General features: G+C 33.3%; 3 protein-coding genes across 12 annotated transcripts in view; 2 read left to right on the forward strand and 1 right to left on the reverse strand.

Moving 5' to 3' along the window:
* The window catches only part of LOC127065458 (anion exchange protein 2), a 41,813-nt gene extending 30,693 nt beyond the window's left edge, over positions 1-11,120 (forward strand). For 7 of the 10 annotated variants that reach the window (XM_050997814.1, XM_050997816.1, XM_050997812.1 and 4 more), the window contains 8 exons: positions 327-504; positions 700-781; positions 1,363-1,743; positions 3,180-3,867; positions 4,176-4,238; positions 5,238-5,832; positions 5,979-7,077; positions 7,234-11,120. In XM_050997814.1, coding sequence (XP_050853771.1) covers positions 327-504; positions 700-781; positions 1,363-1,743; positions 3,180-3,867; positions 4,176-4,238; positions 5,238-5,832; positions 5,979-7,077; positions 7,234-7,906 — 3,759 coding nt within the window. In that variant the 3' untranslated portion in view covers positions 7,907-11,120. Of the gene's footprint in view, positions 1-326; positions 505-699; positions 782-1,362; positions 1,744-2,450; positions 2,641-3,179; positions 3,868-4,175; positions 4,239-5,237; positions 5,833-5,978; positions 7,078-7,233 lie in introns of those variants that run through there. The other 3 variants (XM_050997811.1, XM_050997819.1, XM_050997820.1) reach the window with 3 other exon arrangements.
* Positions 11,121-11,385: 265 nt separating this feature from the next.
* On the forward strand, positions 11,386-12,558 carry LOC127065792 (serine/threonine-protein kinase mos). The gene is made up of 4 exons (XM_050998647.1): positions 11,386-11,444; positions 11,509-11,720; positions 11,793-12,154; positions 12,223-12,558. The coding sequence occupies exons 1-4, from the start codon at positions 11,386-11,388 to the stop codon at positions 12,556-12,558; spliced, it is 969 nt and encodes a 322-aa protein (XP_050854604.1).
* LOC127065510 (U6 snRNA-associated Sm-like protein LSm5) lies at positions 12,542-13,491 on the reverse strand. Its single transcript, XM_050997954.1, has 3 exons — positions 13,139-13,491; positions 12,797-12,993; positions 12,542-12,715 (listed from the first exon to the last, which is right to left on the reverse strand). The coding sequence occupies exons 1-3, from the start codon at positions 13,182-13,184 to the stop codon at positions 12,683-12,685; spliced, it is 276 nt and encodes a 91-aa protein (XP_050853911.1). The 5' UTR covers positions 13,185-13,491; the 3' UTR covers positions 12,542-12,682.
* Positions 13,492-14,408: the final 917 nt, after the last annotated feature.

The raw sequence follows: 14,408 nt of genomic DNA on the forward strand, positions 1-14,408 counted from the left end.
TAAAATTATTCGATATCCTTATGAATCATATTCTTCTTTTCTTCTCTTTTCTTTAACTTCACCAAAATTTCAATCAAATCATTCGTGTGAAATTAGAATGATCTTAGATTATTAGAATTATTTTGTTATCTCTCGTTCTATTTTTATTCATTCATTTATTTATTTATTTATTTATTCTTTTTATTTCTGCTTTCTACGGATCAAATGACTGATTTATAATTACGAATTGCAATCTTTCTTTTTTTTTGACATCGTTTTTTTTTTTTTTTTAATAGTTAGAGAATGTTTTAAGAAAAAAAAATATATATATTGATTATGTTGTAAAGGTCGACGGGCATGGCGCGGAAACGGTTCCAGAGCTCGACGAGGAGATGGAGAAGGTTTTTGCGATGGACGTCGGAGAAAAATTCGACGTAGCCCGGCTTGGTTCACCCACGGAATCGGCAGGCTCCGATCGTGATCGTGATCGAGGACCGCCACGATATGGAGACCGTGATTTTAATCGTATGTAATGAAATTACGAAATTAAAACGTGAGATCAAATCAATTAATTTTTTATACCATTCTCGTTAAGCTCGATGATAAAAATGATAAATTTTTTTCGACATAACGCTATTATTAAATATATATATATATATATGTGTGTGTGTGTATAAATAAAAAAAGAGAAATTTAATTGTCTGTTTTTCGCGTTTACAGAACATCGTAAGAGAAGTTATCCACATCCCCATATGCCATTAAAGAGTTTGCACTCGAGATCTATGAGACGACATCTTTCACCGTGAGTTACTTGTTATATAAAATAAAAATAAAATTTCAACGATATATAACATAAAGTTGAGTTGGTCGATAATTAATGTTGGAAAAGAATTTACAATATTTTGAATTTAATATCATATATAGAATAATGTTATAATTATGCGTACTTGTTTTACTTATTATGATATAAAAATAATATATCACGAGATGTAATACAATTCGTTAAAAAAATACTAATGCTCGTTTCGTTCGTATTAAAAATAAAGAGATATTAACAAAGGAAAAAAGAAAAGAAAAACAAGAAAGAAAGAAAAATACTCGTATACATTATTTGCATCTCGAACGTTGGAATAAACTTAAAAAAAAAAAAAAAGAAAGAAAGAAAGAAAGAAAGAAAAAAAAACATGACAAGATAAATTATATAAAAAAAAAAAAAATCTTATTTAGAAATACAAATAGATATTAACAATTTCAATATTACTTATTAGCCAACATCAAAAAGCTGCTGCTACGTAACTGCCAACACACATCTATTAAATCCAATTAGATTGACAGAAATATTTGGCAAAGTTTGAAAATATATTATCGTATATATGTGTATAGTGAAGGATCAACGACGGAGGTTAGTCCAGAGGAGGAGGAGAGAAGTGGTGGACATGGTAACGAGATCGACGTATTGGACAATGGTCCATCGTCGACTAACGATCCCGAAGTCGACGAAGAGGCAACGGAAGAAACCGAGAATGTAATTAGCAGTGGTAGCGAGGCACAAATCTCTGAAAGAGCTGCTTCCGGTTTCAGCGATGGTTCAACCTCACTTGGTAGTCCAAGAGTACAATTCGAAAAGATTCGAGAAGAAGATGCTAACAATTTGAATCAGGATGATGATAATCATCAGGCAACAAGCTTAGCTTCTCCACCAACATCTTCCACAGCTCATGAAGACGATCGTAAATGTCGAAGACATCAAAAACACGAGCACAAGTAAGTTGGCGAGTATTAACAGCTTGGTTCAATAAAATGAATCAAGAGGGACTTGAATTTCCTGTCTATATATATATATATATACATGTATGTGTATATAAATATATGTCTATGTATGTGCGCATTTGTTGGGATAAGAACAAAAATGATTCACGGTTGGATTAACGTTTTCAAGGAAGAACATTGAAAGTCTAGTTTAACAACAGGAACGATAGCCAACGAAGAAGATGATCATAATTGTCACATATGTTTGCTTTACTTTCATTCTTTTTTCATTTTTTTTTTTTTCCTCATTGAATCGCACAAATTTTTTTAGAATTTTCTTTTTCCTTTCTTCGTTCAAATACCTTGGATAATCATAATACAATCGTTAGATCGTAAATTCTTTCTTTTGGATTTTCTTTGTTTTCCCTTCTGTATATATCCGTCAACCTGCTTTCATAATCCAAAGAAAACAGAATTAATCCAATAAAATGAATCGTCTTTGGTCATTGTCACGAGGGTCGGGCACGTGTCATCCAACTTAAGAAGAGTTAGACGACAGGAGGAGATGTACATCTTGGTTGGTGGTGGCTCGAAAGGAACTCTCGAATGTTTCTCGGTGCCATGGCGATCAGCCAGAGATTCGTCGTGTATTCCCGATCCACTTGGTTGGGAAGAGCGACTTTCATTGTCCTAGAAGATAGTCTAATCTTCTTTGTCGTGGATGAACAACGTGGTAGTAGTGCAGTAGAGAAAATATCTACCAAAGTGGTCTTTCTATTAATCAAAAAGTAATTTAAAAGCAACAACAAAAAAATGAGATCGTTCATCTGACATCCAACGTTGTTCTACAAACATGTTCTTCAATCGTGAACGTACACCGGAACGTTTCAGGATCGGACAAATCAATCAACGGTATTTAGGAGTCACTCGTTCGATCTATTGTAATCCTCTGTTTTTATCTTTCCTTTCCTTTTTCTTCGCATTTTCAATCGCTTCGTTTTCATACAAAACAAAGTACGAACCAATAGATTAGATAATTCTTGAAAAGAAAAATCAAAAAAAGTAGTGAAGGAAGATTTGTTAAGAAGAAGATTCTTTGACACCTCCTCCGACACGTTCGTATCTCATGCCTGTCGTTCGTCTATCAACTGACGTAAGACGACTGTAGACGACTAATTCATTGCCAGGGTCAGTACCAAAATGGTGCTGGCACTTGTTCGCATACCTCCTCCTTGTAAAGACGTGTACACGACACTGCGTGACGATCGTAACAGAATTAGATTATACAGATTACTTTTTCATAATAATAATGATGATGATATAATAACGATAATAATAATAATTATTATAATTATTATTATTATTATAATGTGAATAAGACAGAGTCAACGATGAGAAGATAACGACCGTAATGAGAAATTAATGATATTCTTATAATTCGTTGGTTACAGAAGACATCATTACAAATCTAGGAAGTACTCTTTACAAGAAGATCCACAATGGAGAAAACGTTCTGGAGCTGGTCTTCCAGATGGTCCTGCTATCCTTGCCAGGAGAGTCAGTGTACAGCCCGAGGAAGCGAGTACGCTTCAGGAATTGGATATAGACGATTTGGAATCTCACAGGAGCGACGATCCACGTGGAATGAGACGCCACAAGGCTGCTCATTCCACGGTACAGATTGGACGAAGAAAGGAAGGTGGTATACCTCATGAAGCATTCAAGAAAATGTATGATCATTCGCCTCATGAGGTATTTGTTCAATTGGACGAACTTCATGGCGTCGGTGAGGAACGTGAATGGAGAGAGACCGCACGTTGGATCAAATACGAGGAAGACGTTGAGGAAGGTGCTGACAGATGGGGCAGGCCCCATGTTGCGTCCTTGAGCTTTCATTCTTTGCTCAATCTTCGTCGATGTCTCGAAACCGGTGTGGTACTTCTCGACCTTGAAGAGAAGGACCTACCTGGACTTGCCTATAGGGTGGTCGAACAAATGGTGGTAGAAGAATTGATTCTTCCAGAGGATAGACCTGTTATCATGAGAGCACTTCTTTTAAAACACAGACACGTGCACGAGCACGATCGTGGATTTCGTTTCGGTGGGAAACGCAACTATTCCAGTTACACCAGTTTACAGGTTCGTTCATGATTGACAACGAATCGTGCCATATTTTTAGGTGAACAATTATAAGTAAAAAGCACAGCTTCTCGGATACCATGGTGTGTGGTATATTTTATATAATCGGTAGACGTGAAAGAGATTTCCTTTGTTATATTTCATTCTGAAACGTTCAAAAGAAAGTTCCCTCAGTTCTTATATATGTACGTATACATATATATAGTAAACTCCCGATCGTATAGTATAGCTCGTAAATTAGCAGGAATTGTGAGGTATCTGTTAAATCAGGAAAGTAATTTATCGACGTCATAATATTATTTCCACAGTCCATCTGGCTGGAGGAAGAAGAGGCTGCACGAGGAGCCACTGAAAACCATGTAATCCAAAATGTAAAACAACAACAACATTCGTATCCCGAATCTTTTGAATGCAATTGCAAATTTCTTTTCTTTCCACATTTTTTATTATTATACGCTACATTCTTCTTCTTTGTTTTTTTTTTCTATCTTTGTTATGTACTCCTATAGTAAGCTATTATTATCAAGTTACATATATATTTATATATATAAATGTATTCTTTTTAAGATCATCTTTAACATGAACTTACAAGGTCAAACGATCATGCACCACGTCTTCCTCCGTTTCTCTATCTACGCGTTATAAGTACGCGTATTAAACGTTCTAACGAGATTTATGAATTATGCGACCTGTAAGTCCATGACACGCAATTTTAGCACCCTTTCATAGTTAGCAATTTTTCTCTTTACATTTTTCTTTAATTCAAAGGGCTCCTTTCTTTTTTTTTCTATATTGAGATCTCAGACCTCTTTATTTAATATACTATTTATTTGTCATTAGCAACGATTTTCCTTGGCTTCATTTTAATTAGGTATTTTTGCACCCTTATCTATATCTTTTTTTATTATCTTCTGGATCTTATCATTTCTTTATTTCTTTATTCGTTTCTTCGCATTAATTCGTATATGTATTATTCCGTGTCATTATCGCAAGCGGTGCATAGGATTTCCTATTACCTGATATATAGTTGATTTAGAAATGAGAATAATAGTAGAATACAAACCTACATATACCTAGCAAAAATATAAAAAGGTATAGGTAGATAGTTGATCTCTTGTATCTTTTTCTTTTTCTCTCTCTCTCTCTCTCTCTCTCTCTCTCTCTCTATTTCTCTGTCTCATTTTTTTTCTTCTCTTTTTTTTTATTATTATTATTTTTTAATACAGATAACAATCTCAACAGCTGTGTGTGTGGTATACCGATCAGAAAACCTATGCCCGTTCTTTTTGGACACCATATTATACGTGTATTATTACAAGTAACGACGAACAAGTATGGTTTTAAGTAAAAAATGTAATTTTATTTCACAGAATTTAAACGACACAAAACCTAAAATCGTCTCGTCGAACTTGGCTTTGGACAGCAATCATACCGTGGTCGACATAAAAGAAGAATTGACTTTTACAAGCAGTAACGAGGATCTTAAAAAGGGACAAAACGAATACATCTTGAAAAGAATTCCAGCTGGTGCAGAGGCAACGATAGTTCTCGTAGGAGCCGTAGATTTTCTGGATCAGCCAACGATAGCTTTCGTTAGATTGGCCGAAGGTGTATTTATGCCAGCTATCACGGAAGTAAAGATACCAGTAAGATTTATGTTTACGTTGTTGGGTCCGAGAAATGCGGATTTGGATTATCATGAAATTGGTAGATCGATTGCTACCTTGATGGCAAATACTTCTTTCCATAAAATTGCTTACAAAGCAAACGAAAGAAGAGAATTACTTTCCGCTATTAACGAATTCCTCGATGATTCGATCGTTTTACCACCTGGGGATTGGGAAAGGCAAGCATTGTTACCGTTCGACGAATTGAAAGCAAAAAGCGAAGCTATTAGAAAAAGAAAAGCTAAGGCTCTCGAAGAGAAAACTAAACCAGTTCAAAGTGAGGCAGCAATAAAAAAAGGTAAAACTTTTTTTCTTCGTAGAATCGATCTAACAAAAAAAAAAAAGAAAAAAGAATCAATTTAATAAAAAATTGTTGAATCTATCATTTTGAATTCGTTCGTTTTTTTTTCATTCGTACATTTACATCGAAATATATTCCTTTAGCTCTTCTCGCTGGCGAAGAAGAGAAGAAACCACCGGACGATGATCCTTTGCGCAGAACACGGCGTCCCTTTGGAGGTATCATCAACGACATCAAAAGACGTTATCCTCATTATCTGTCCGACTTTACCGACGGCTTAAGTTCGTCCTGTATAGCAGCAGCAATTTTCATGTACTTCGCAGCACTCTGTGCCGCTATAACATTCGGAGGATTGATGAGCGACAAGACACAAAATATCATTGGAATCTCGGAGACTTTGGTTTCTGGTTCATGGACCGGAATAGTGATGGCATTGTTTGCCACTCAACCATTGGTCATCATTGGCACGACAGGACCCCTTCTACTGTTTGACGAGAGTCTCTATAAATTTTGCAAGGCTAATGACTTGGAGTTCCTTACTGTAAGAGTGTATATCGGTGCTTGGATGGGAATAATAGCTTTAACTATAGCTTGTGTCGAGGGATCGGTATTGGTCAGGTTGTTTACACGTTTCACAGAAGAAATCTTCACAGGATTGATATCTCTTCTTTACATAGTCGAAACATTTATCAAATTATACAATTATTTCGTACGTAATCCATTACTCGAGGAATACAACTTTTTGCCAGATAGCAATCAAACCCAACCGGTGAACGTGACCGAAATAAAAATCATTTACGAGACATGGAATGGTTCGGAGATCACCGTCCCTTACGATGACATGCGAACGCTCATACCAAAACAAGACGAAGGAGGAACCTTGATCAATCAACCAAACACAGCATTAATGTGTACGATACTATGCTTAGGCACGTTCCTAGGTGCTTATTACTTACGAATATTCCGTAACAGTCATTACCTCGGCCGTAGCGCAAGAAGAGCTTTCGGTGACTTTGGTGTACCCATTAGTATTATCGTTTTCGTCCTTATCGATTATTTGGCTAAAGTGAAAACGGAAAAGTTATTGGTACCGGAAGGATTAAGTCCAAGCGTAGCTGGAAGAGATTGGTTCGTTTCTCCGGCCGGTGTGACTCAACCTATTCCAGTCTGGGTTACTTTTGCTTGCGCCATACCAGCACTCTTGGTTTACATCCTCGTTTTCATGGAAACGCAAATCTCCGAGTAAGAATCTTGAATCTCTTATTGTTTTCTATCCATTCTCATTATAATTAATTGTGTCAACAAGAATTACTATTATTATTATTATTATTATTATTATTATTATAATTATTATTGTCGTTGTGTCGTCGTTATTATTATCATTATTATTCGATACAGGCTAATCATCGACAAGAAAGAACGTAAATTACGTAAGGGCAATGGTTACCACATGGACATAGTTGTGGTATGTCTGATGAACGTCGGTTGTGGATTAATGGGTGCTCCTTGGTGCAGTGCAGCATCAGTACGTTCATTGACACATGTATCTGCAGTTACCATAATGTCACGTACACACGCTCCCGGCGACAAGCCACATATTGTCGAAGTTAAGGAACAACGTGTTAGCGCGTTACTTGTTGCTATTTTAATGGGAGTTAGCGTATTAATGGCACCATTGTTACGGCGCGTACCTATGTCCGTCCTTCTCGGGGTTTTCCTATACATGGGTATCTCCTCGACAAATGGCGTACAATTGTTCGACCGCGTAAAACTTTTCTTCATGCCCGTTAAACATCATGGAACGGCCAATTACGTTCGTCGTGTCCAAACGTATAAAATGCACATATTCACAATGATACAAATATTGTGCCTAACGATACTGTGGATCGTGAAGAGTACAAAAGCAGCCCTTGCACTACCGTTCTTCCTAATACTGATGATACCTCTGCGAGCTCAAATGAGCCACTTCTTTACAGCTGCTGAATTACGTGCTCTTGATAGCAAAGGACCGGAACATGAAAGCACCGAAGACGAGCCTGACTTTTACGAGGAAGCTCCGCTACCTGGTTAGACTGTGCCTTATTCGACTATTATCATCCGGTGTATATTCTCTTCTTATATTTGTTCTCTTTTTAAAAAGCTACTCTCTAACACGTGTCTCTCGTATTCTCCGAGGAGAGAGAAAGAAAAAGGAAAGAAAGGAAAAAAAATGATATAAAAAAAAAAACCTCGAAAAAGAAAAAACTAAAAAAAAAAGACAAAACAAAAATAATATTCGTATATCCTCCTCTCTCGTGTATTATTTATCATCTGTCTCTTAAAAAAAAAATAATAATAATAATATAAATATATATATATATATATACATATATAATTCCTATCAATATCGTCTCCGATCAATCGAAGAGGATAAATTTATTTTATTCAAGAAAAGAGATCGCAAATATCAAAGCAAACGAGCTATATATACATATACACATATATATATAGGGGTCCACGATGACGATGGTGATGATGATAATGATGAAAATTATGATGATGATGATGATGATGATGATATGATGATGATGATGATGATGATGTTATTGTTGTATTTAGAGGAAAGCAAGGTAACTAGAAATAAGTTGCTAAAGGAGATCAAAATTAAGAAAAAGAGCATGTGTGACTATTATTTTATATTAAACACATTGTAAATAGTTGATGAATTTATCGAAAATATGCGTCAAACGATTAAGCAATGTGATGATTATACGTATGCATGCCTAAATGAATGCCTTCCCTCCCCCTCGCCCCCCACTCGAGATAATGATAAGATTAACTTGTCCAAAATGTTAGAGTATTAGATGAAATGACACCATCGGTCGCTTCTAAGAAATATTTAGATGCATCATTTGTGTAGAAGAGAGAAAAAGAGAGAGTGAGAGTGAGAGTGAGAGTGAGAGAGAGAGAGAGAGAGAGAGAGAGAGAGAGAGAGAGAGAGAGATAGAGAGAGGGAGAAAGAGATAGAGATAGAGAAAGAAGAGAGATAGATTTACTCAGGTAAAGTGCACATCTTTTAGGCACATAAAATGAAAAGTGCCAAATTTGAGATAACTCAAAGATCCATCGAAGATCACAATGACGAATGATAAAGTTTTGAACGTTTATCAAACGTTTGTTTTGAGGAAAAAAAAAGAAAGAAAGAAAGATGAAAAAAAAAAAGAAAAGACAACGGGCTTCATATTATGAATTTACGAACAAATATTTTGAAACGATTTTTTGCTTCCTTTATTAGATAAACCTAAAAATCATTGATTTCTATTGAATTAATAACACTACCTCCTTGGAGTTACATAGTCGAGCTTGAAAATGTCTGAAAAAAATAATTAACACAGTATCTTCTCAGGAGTAAATAATTATACATTCTCATACATATGTATGTGGTGTAATGATAAAATAATTAATGATACATTTTACGTTTTGATCTAACAGCCCACAAAGTTCTATAATTGATACACACGCATACACACAACTCACACACACACACACACACTCTTTAATATCTGTCTCTAAATCTTGAAATATAACACTTACACATTTTATGATATTTAATAGTACTTAATCTCTCACGAGTGTGTGTGTGTGTGTATAATGTGCATATATATATATATATGTATGTATGTATGTATGTATATACATCACACACAATATACATATATTAAGTAAAACTTTTTCGAGATATCTAGATAAAATATTAATTGATTTTTTCGAAGCAATCTATAAGTGGTGCTCTAAAAAGAAAAAAAAATGTATTTAAAAAGAAAGGTACCTGAATAATAATACATTGCATCCTGAGAAGAGTAATAAGCGCGTTATACGTTATTATTGCGTTGTAAGATATTGCTATTTTCGATACTAAAAGCTCAAAACAATGTAAATGTTATATTTTTGGAACAGATAAAGAGATTTTCGTTTCACAAAACAACATATTTTCACATATATTGAAACTTGTACATTTATATTAGGGGATAATATATTATACTTCTTTGAAAATGATTAAACGTATAAAAATTGGTTTTCTTATTTTACCGAAAATTATGAATAACGATAACGAATGGCTTAAGTGAAATAATAATTCCATTAATAATTTTTTCGTATACTATTATTATTATTATAACTATTATTATTATTACTATTATTATTATTAGTAGTAGTAGTATCATTATTATTATTATTTTCTCTTGTGAATTTATTCATTAAGAATTAATTATCGAAATAAGAATATATAATCTCTTTTTTCTTTTATTTTATTTTTTTTTTTTTGTATTCAAGAGTTCCATGCGTTTTAATGTTTTACAGTTAAGTGTCTAATGGAAATGTAAGAAGAAAATTTTATCATTACTTTCTTCAGAATATTAGAATTATAGATTAGAATATTATATTTTTAATCGTATTAAAGTGTGACTCTATATTACAATATATTGCAGTTTTGCAATTTATGGCAAATATATAAAAAGATCTAAGTAGATGAAAAGAAATAACTTTTTTTTGGGAAGAAGTATTAAAGAAAAAGAGAGAGAGAGAAAGGAAATATTTTAATTCGTCAAAATATTTTATTAATTATTATATTAATATTGTTATTAACGAAATGTTTACTTTGGCTGCTTCTAAACATATACACAGATACATACATAAACACACGACATGCATATGCGTTCCCACGCATTTCTCAAATCATTTTACTATAGTTATTATTCTCTACTAAGTAGAATAAAAAAAAACATACGAACAACAAAGAAAATAAGATAGTAGACTCTTATATACTTGTGATAGAAACTGAGAGGAATAACTTAAAAAAAGATATATGTATATATACATATATATATAATATGTATGTATGTATGTATATATATTTATATAATAATAATAAAAAAAGCAAAAAACTCACAATACTTTACGAGCATGTTCTTATTAGTAATATAAAATTTGTAAAACACATACGTACATACATACATAGATACATACATACATACATACACAAAATCGTCAGTAGAAAATTACACTATGTACTATTGTAGTATTTGGCACACGTTATTGTATTCACACCACTGATATTACCTATATTGAGAGAGATTATTGAAAAACGATCATTAATTGTTATCAAGTGAGATAGAGAGAAAAGAATTGTAAATAATTTAATTATCGTACAGTATTAAGAAGTAATAATTAGTAATATAGGCTCTTAGTAGCTGGTTTACGCCTTAAAAAATAGAAAATGAGAACAAAATAAAACATATTTTAATTGCTTTCCGTTGTAAATTCTTATTTACTAAATATCTCATCTTTTTTCAAACATTTTCGCAGCAAGATAACAATCGTTTGTTATTACGCAGAAAACAAAATCAGTCATGACCTTTTATCATGTACAAGGAGTAGTAGAAGTAAACACTACTTCCCTGTACTTTTAGAGATATGTTTATAAGTGAAAAAAAGTTGCTCATACAAAATATGTATGCTTTAATTATTGTTTGCGTTTAATTATGTATAAAATTTTCAATTGTTAATGCATAAATGGCATCGCCACGATTAATTTCAAAATTTCAAAGTTTATCTCCAGTACCAAATTTAAGGTAATACAGACGTTTCGTTCGTTTAAATAAAATATTTCGTTAGAAGAAAACATGTACTTTTTTAAAGAAACATAATTTATAGGAATTCATTAACCCCTAGAAGTTTTAAAACAAATAATAATTATGTTAAATCACCGGAAAATAAAAATAGATTATCGCCTTTCAATGTTAATACGCCTAACAGAAAAGAAATTCTTCTAAATGGTCTTCCTAATAAACAACGAACTGTGTTAGGTAGTGGAGGATTTGGTACGGTGTATAAGGCATTATACAAAGGTGATATTTTTATTGCTTTATTACTGATTGTATCATTATAGAATTTAATTAATCGTTTTACTCGTGATATAGGAAATCAAGTAGCAGCAAAAATATTGAAGAAATCAAAGAATAGCGATAATACTATCAATTCGGAAAAGCATGCTTACTTCTTGAGGCATGCCAATATTGTTAATATTTTAAGCATAGAAGAAGGAGCTGCTTTATCGTTGATAACAATGGAATTATGTGGTATTACATTGCAAGATCAATTGGAAAAAAAATGTTTAGACAGAAAAGAACGTATTAACATTTGGAGGGATATAGCTTGCGCGCTTCAATTTTGTCATAATGCGGGTGTGGTTCACGCGGATGTGAAACCAAAAAATATTTTAATTGGAAATTGTGGTCAGCCTAAACTTACAGACTTTGGGAGTTCCGTGTTAATAAGCAATGTACACACAGAACAGACATCTCACGTAGGTAAAAATTTCTATATATAATTTTTCTAATCGTACAAAAGCAGTTATATTTTTTTTTAAAGATAATGACAAGCACACCAGGTTATGCAGCACCGGAAGTATTATGCGGAATAATTCCTAGTCCTGCGGCAGATATTTATTCTTTAGGAATTTTAGCTTGGCAAATCCTTTCTAGAAAGATACCATTTGAAGGATTGCACGTGCATACTATTATCTATTTATCCGTAAAGGGAAAGAGACCTTCGGACGAAGATCTCGACGATGAATTTCAAGGACAATATAAGTCATTGTATAAAGAAATGTGGTCTCAAAAGATGACTGCTCGACCAGTAGCGAGTAAAGTGATCTATATGCTCGATATCCTAATGAATAAGTAGATTTTATTTAAATCAAATGATGTTCTATACTTGTGAGTATACGCGTCGCTTATTTTTATACATTATTAAATAAATGTGTTTACATATAATATATATCAAATATGTGAAAAAAGAAAACGTAATTTTATGTGTCTGGCATCTCTCCACCTGGCACAAGCTGTAAAAAATCAATGATTAAATTGTACACTCGTTATATCGGAATCAATGCATAAATAATTATTTTTTATTATATACTAACCATGGTAATGTTGCTACCGTTTAAAAGAATTTGATCTAATTTTGTAACTCGTCGACCTTCGGGAGTTGCTTCGCTCTCCGTCACATCCTCCAACAACATATTTACAAAATCATCAAATCCTAACAAAGTACCAACGATCTCCTTATCGTTTTTCATTATAATATGTATTCGCGATCCAATACATTTATCCACCAATTCTGTGAATTTCGTACGAATTATTTTTTAAAGAGAAATAACAAAGCCAATGATGTACATATACATATACATACATATATACATATATATATATATACATACACATAACCCCAAAAAACATTACATTAAAAATATTATACCACTTACCTAAAGGTAATAAAGTAGAAGGATTTGTACTAACCGAACTGGTCATTATTTACAATAACTTAGTCGATAGAAAAAAAAAGAAATCACAGTTTTAAAAATATACTTATAAATAAGTACCTCAAAGCACATTCACGTACTACTATTCCGCGCTTTTAGTATACAACAATACAGTGTTACCAAATTCGTCCGAAGAAATTCAATGTCCGTGTGTAAACTTCGTTCCGTAGAAAACTGTATTATCGACGACATCTCGTTTACGCGGTCACTCGCGAATGACGAATATCACTTAAGAAAATATTACAAAGATCGACAGAATGAAAACAATTTCTACGCAAGTACCATAACCTGATCACGATTAGATAGGAAAACATTGTGTTGTTATAGATATTCGTTCTTAAACAATAACATTTCTATTCGAGATTTTATCGAAGTTAACAAAACATTGCGCTCGAATCGAACAGCCAATGATAATCGAATTTCGTATCTCGCGTACTCTAAGATGGCGCCAGTGGCGCTAACGAAACGAAGGCGGTCTTTTGGTCAATGACAGAAAATCACACGTTACAGTGGAGTTAAGACCGTCGTACGTGGTGCGCGTTATCACGAACAAAGTGGACATTGAATTATCTTAATATTACAATATCATAAGAGACGATATTTCTCAGGTGATAAAAGTATGGTCGTTTGAGTTTATAATAGATCGAAAATGAAATCGTTATCGTTGGATCTTTCAAATCGGTGATGCGCGACGATGACGGGAGCGACGAGGACGAGAACGACACGTTCGAGTGATAACGACCTTCGACTTTCCCCTTAGAATTTCGAAATGCGATTATCTCGTTATCTTAACGTTACGTATAAAAGCTCACGAAGATCAATCAACGTACTCGAAATATTTCTGGATCGGTCATCGTCATACCTAACCTATCGCATCAAGGATAACGCGTATTCGAATACGATCAAAAAAACACTTTATAATATATTTACGTCGAGAATCAACGAGTAGATTGTTAAAAAAAGAAGAAAAAAATAAACCAAAAAAAAAACAAATTACGATCGAAATATCTGTCGATTTCTCTCTATCGGTTTAACAAAAATTAACGAGAAATTCTCAGGTGTCGGCAACGCGTCACCTTAAAGACTCTTGATATAATTTCGAATCAATTTCGAAATCAAAAAGATGTCTCGAGAGAAAAGTCTATTGGAAAGAAATGAAATCGTTTATAGATATGTCTTATAAATAAATTATATATACATATACATATATATA

Source organism: Vespula vulgaris, chromosome 8 (assembly GCF_905475345.1).
Source record: "Vespula vulgaris chromosome 8, iyVesVulg1.1, whole genome shotgun sequence".
In the NCBI taxonomy this organism is placed as follows: domain Eukaryota; kingdom Metazoa; phylum Arthropoda; class Insecta; order Hymenoptera; family Vespidae; genus Vespula; species Vespula vulgaris.

Excerpts from the sequence above, each read along its gene's own strand:
- LOC127065792 (XM_050998647.1), top strand. The coding sequence starts at position 11,386 with ATGGCATCGCCACGATTAATTTCAAAATTTCAAAGTTTATCTCCAGTA. Across the intron at positions 11,721-11,792 it reads GTATAAGGCATTATACAAAG|GAAATCAAGTAGCAGCAAAA; the intron begins GTGATATTTTTA and ends CTCGTGATATAG. Across the intron at positions 12,155-12,222 it reads GTTCCGTGTTAATAAGCAAT|CAGTTATATTTTTTTTTAAA; the intron begins GTACACACAGAA and ends ATCGTACAAAAG.
- LOC127065510 (XM_050997954.1), bottom strand. The coding sequence starts at position 13,184 with ATGACCAGTTCGGTTAGTACAAATCCTTCTACTTTATTACCTTTAG. Across the intron at positions 12,994-13,138 it reads TTCTACTTTATTACCTTTAG|AATTGGTGGATAAATGTATT; the intron begins GTAAGTGGTATA and ends CGAAATTCACAG. Across the intron at positions 12,716-12,796 it reads ACGGTAGCAACATTACCATG|CTTGTGCCAGGTGGAGAGAT; the intron begins GTTAGTATATAA and ends GATTTTTTACAG.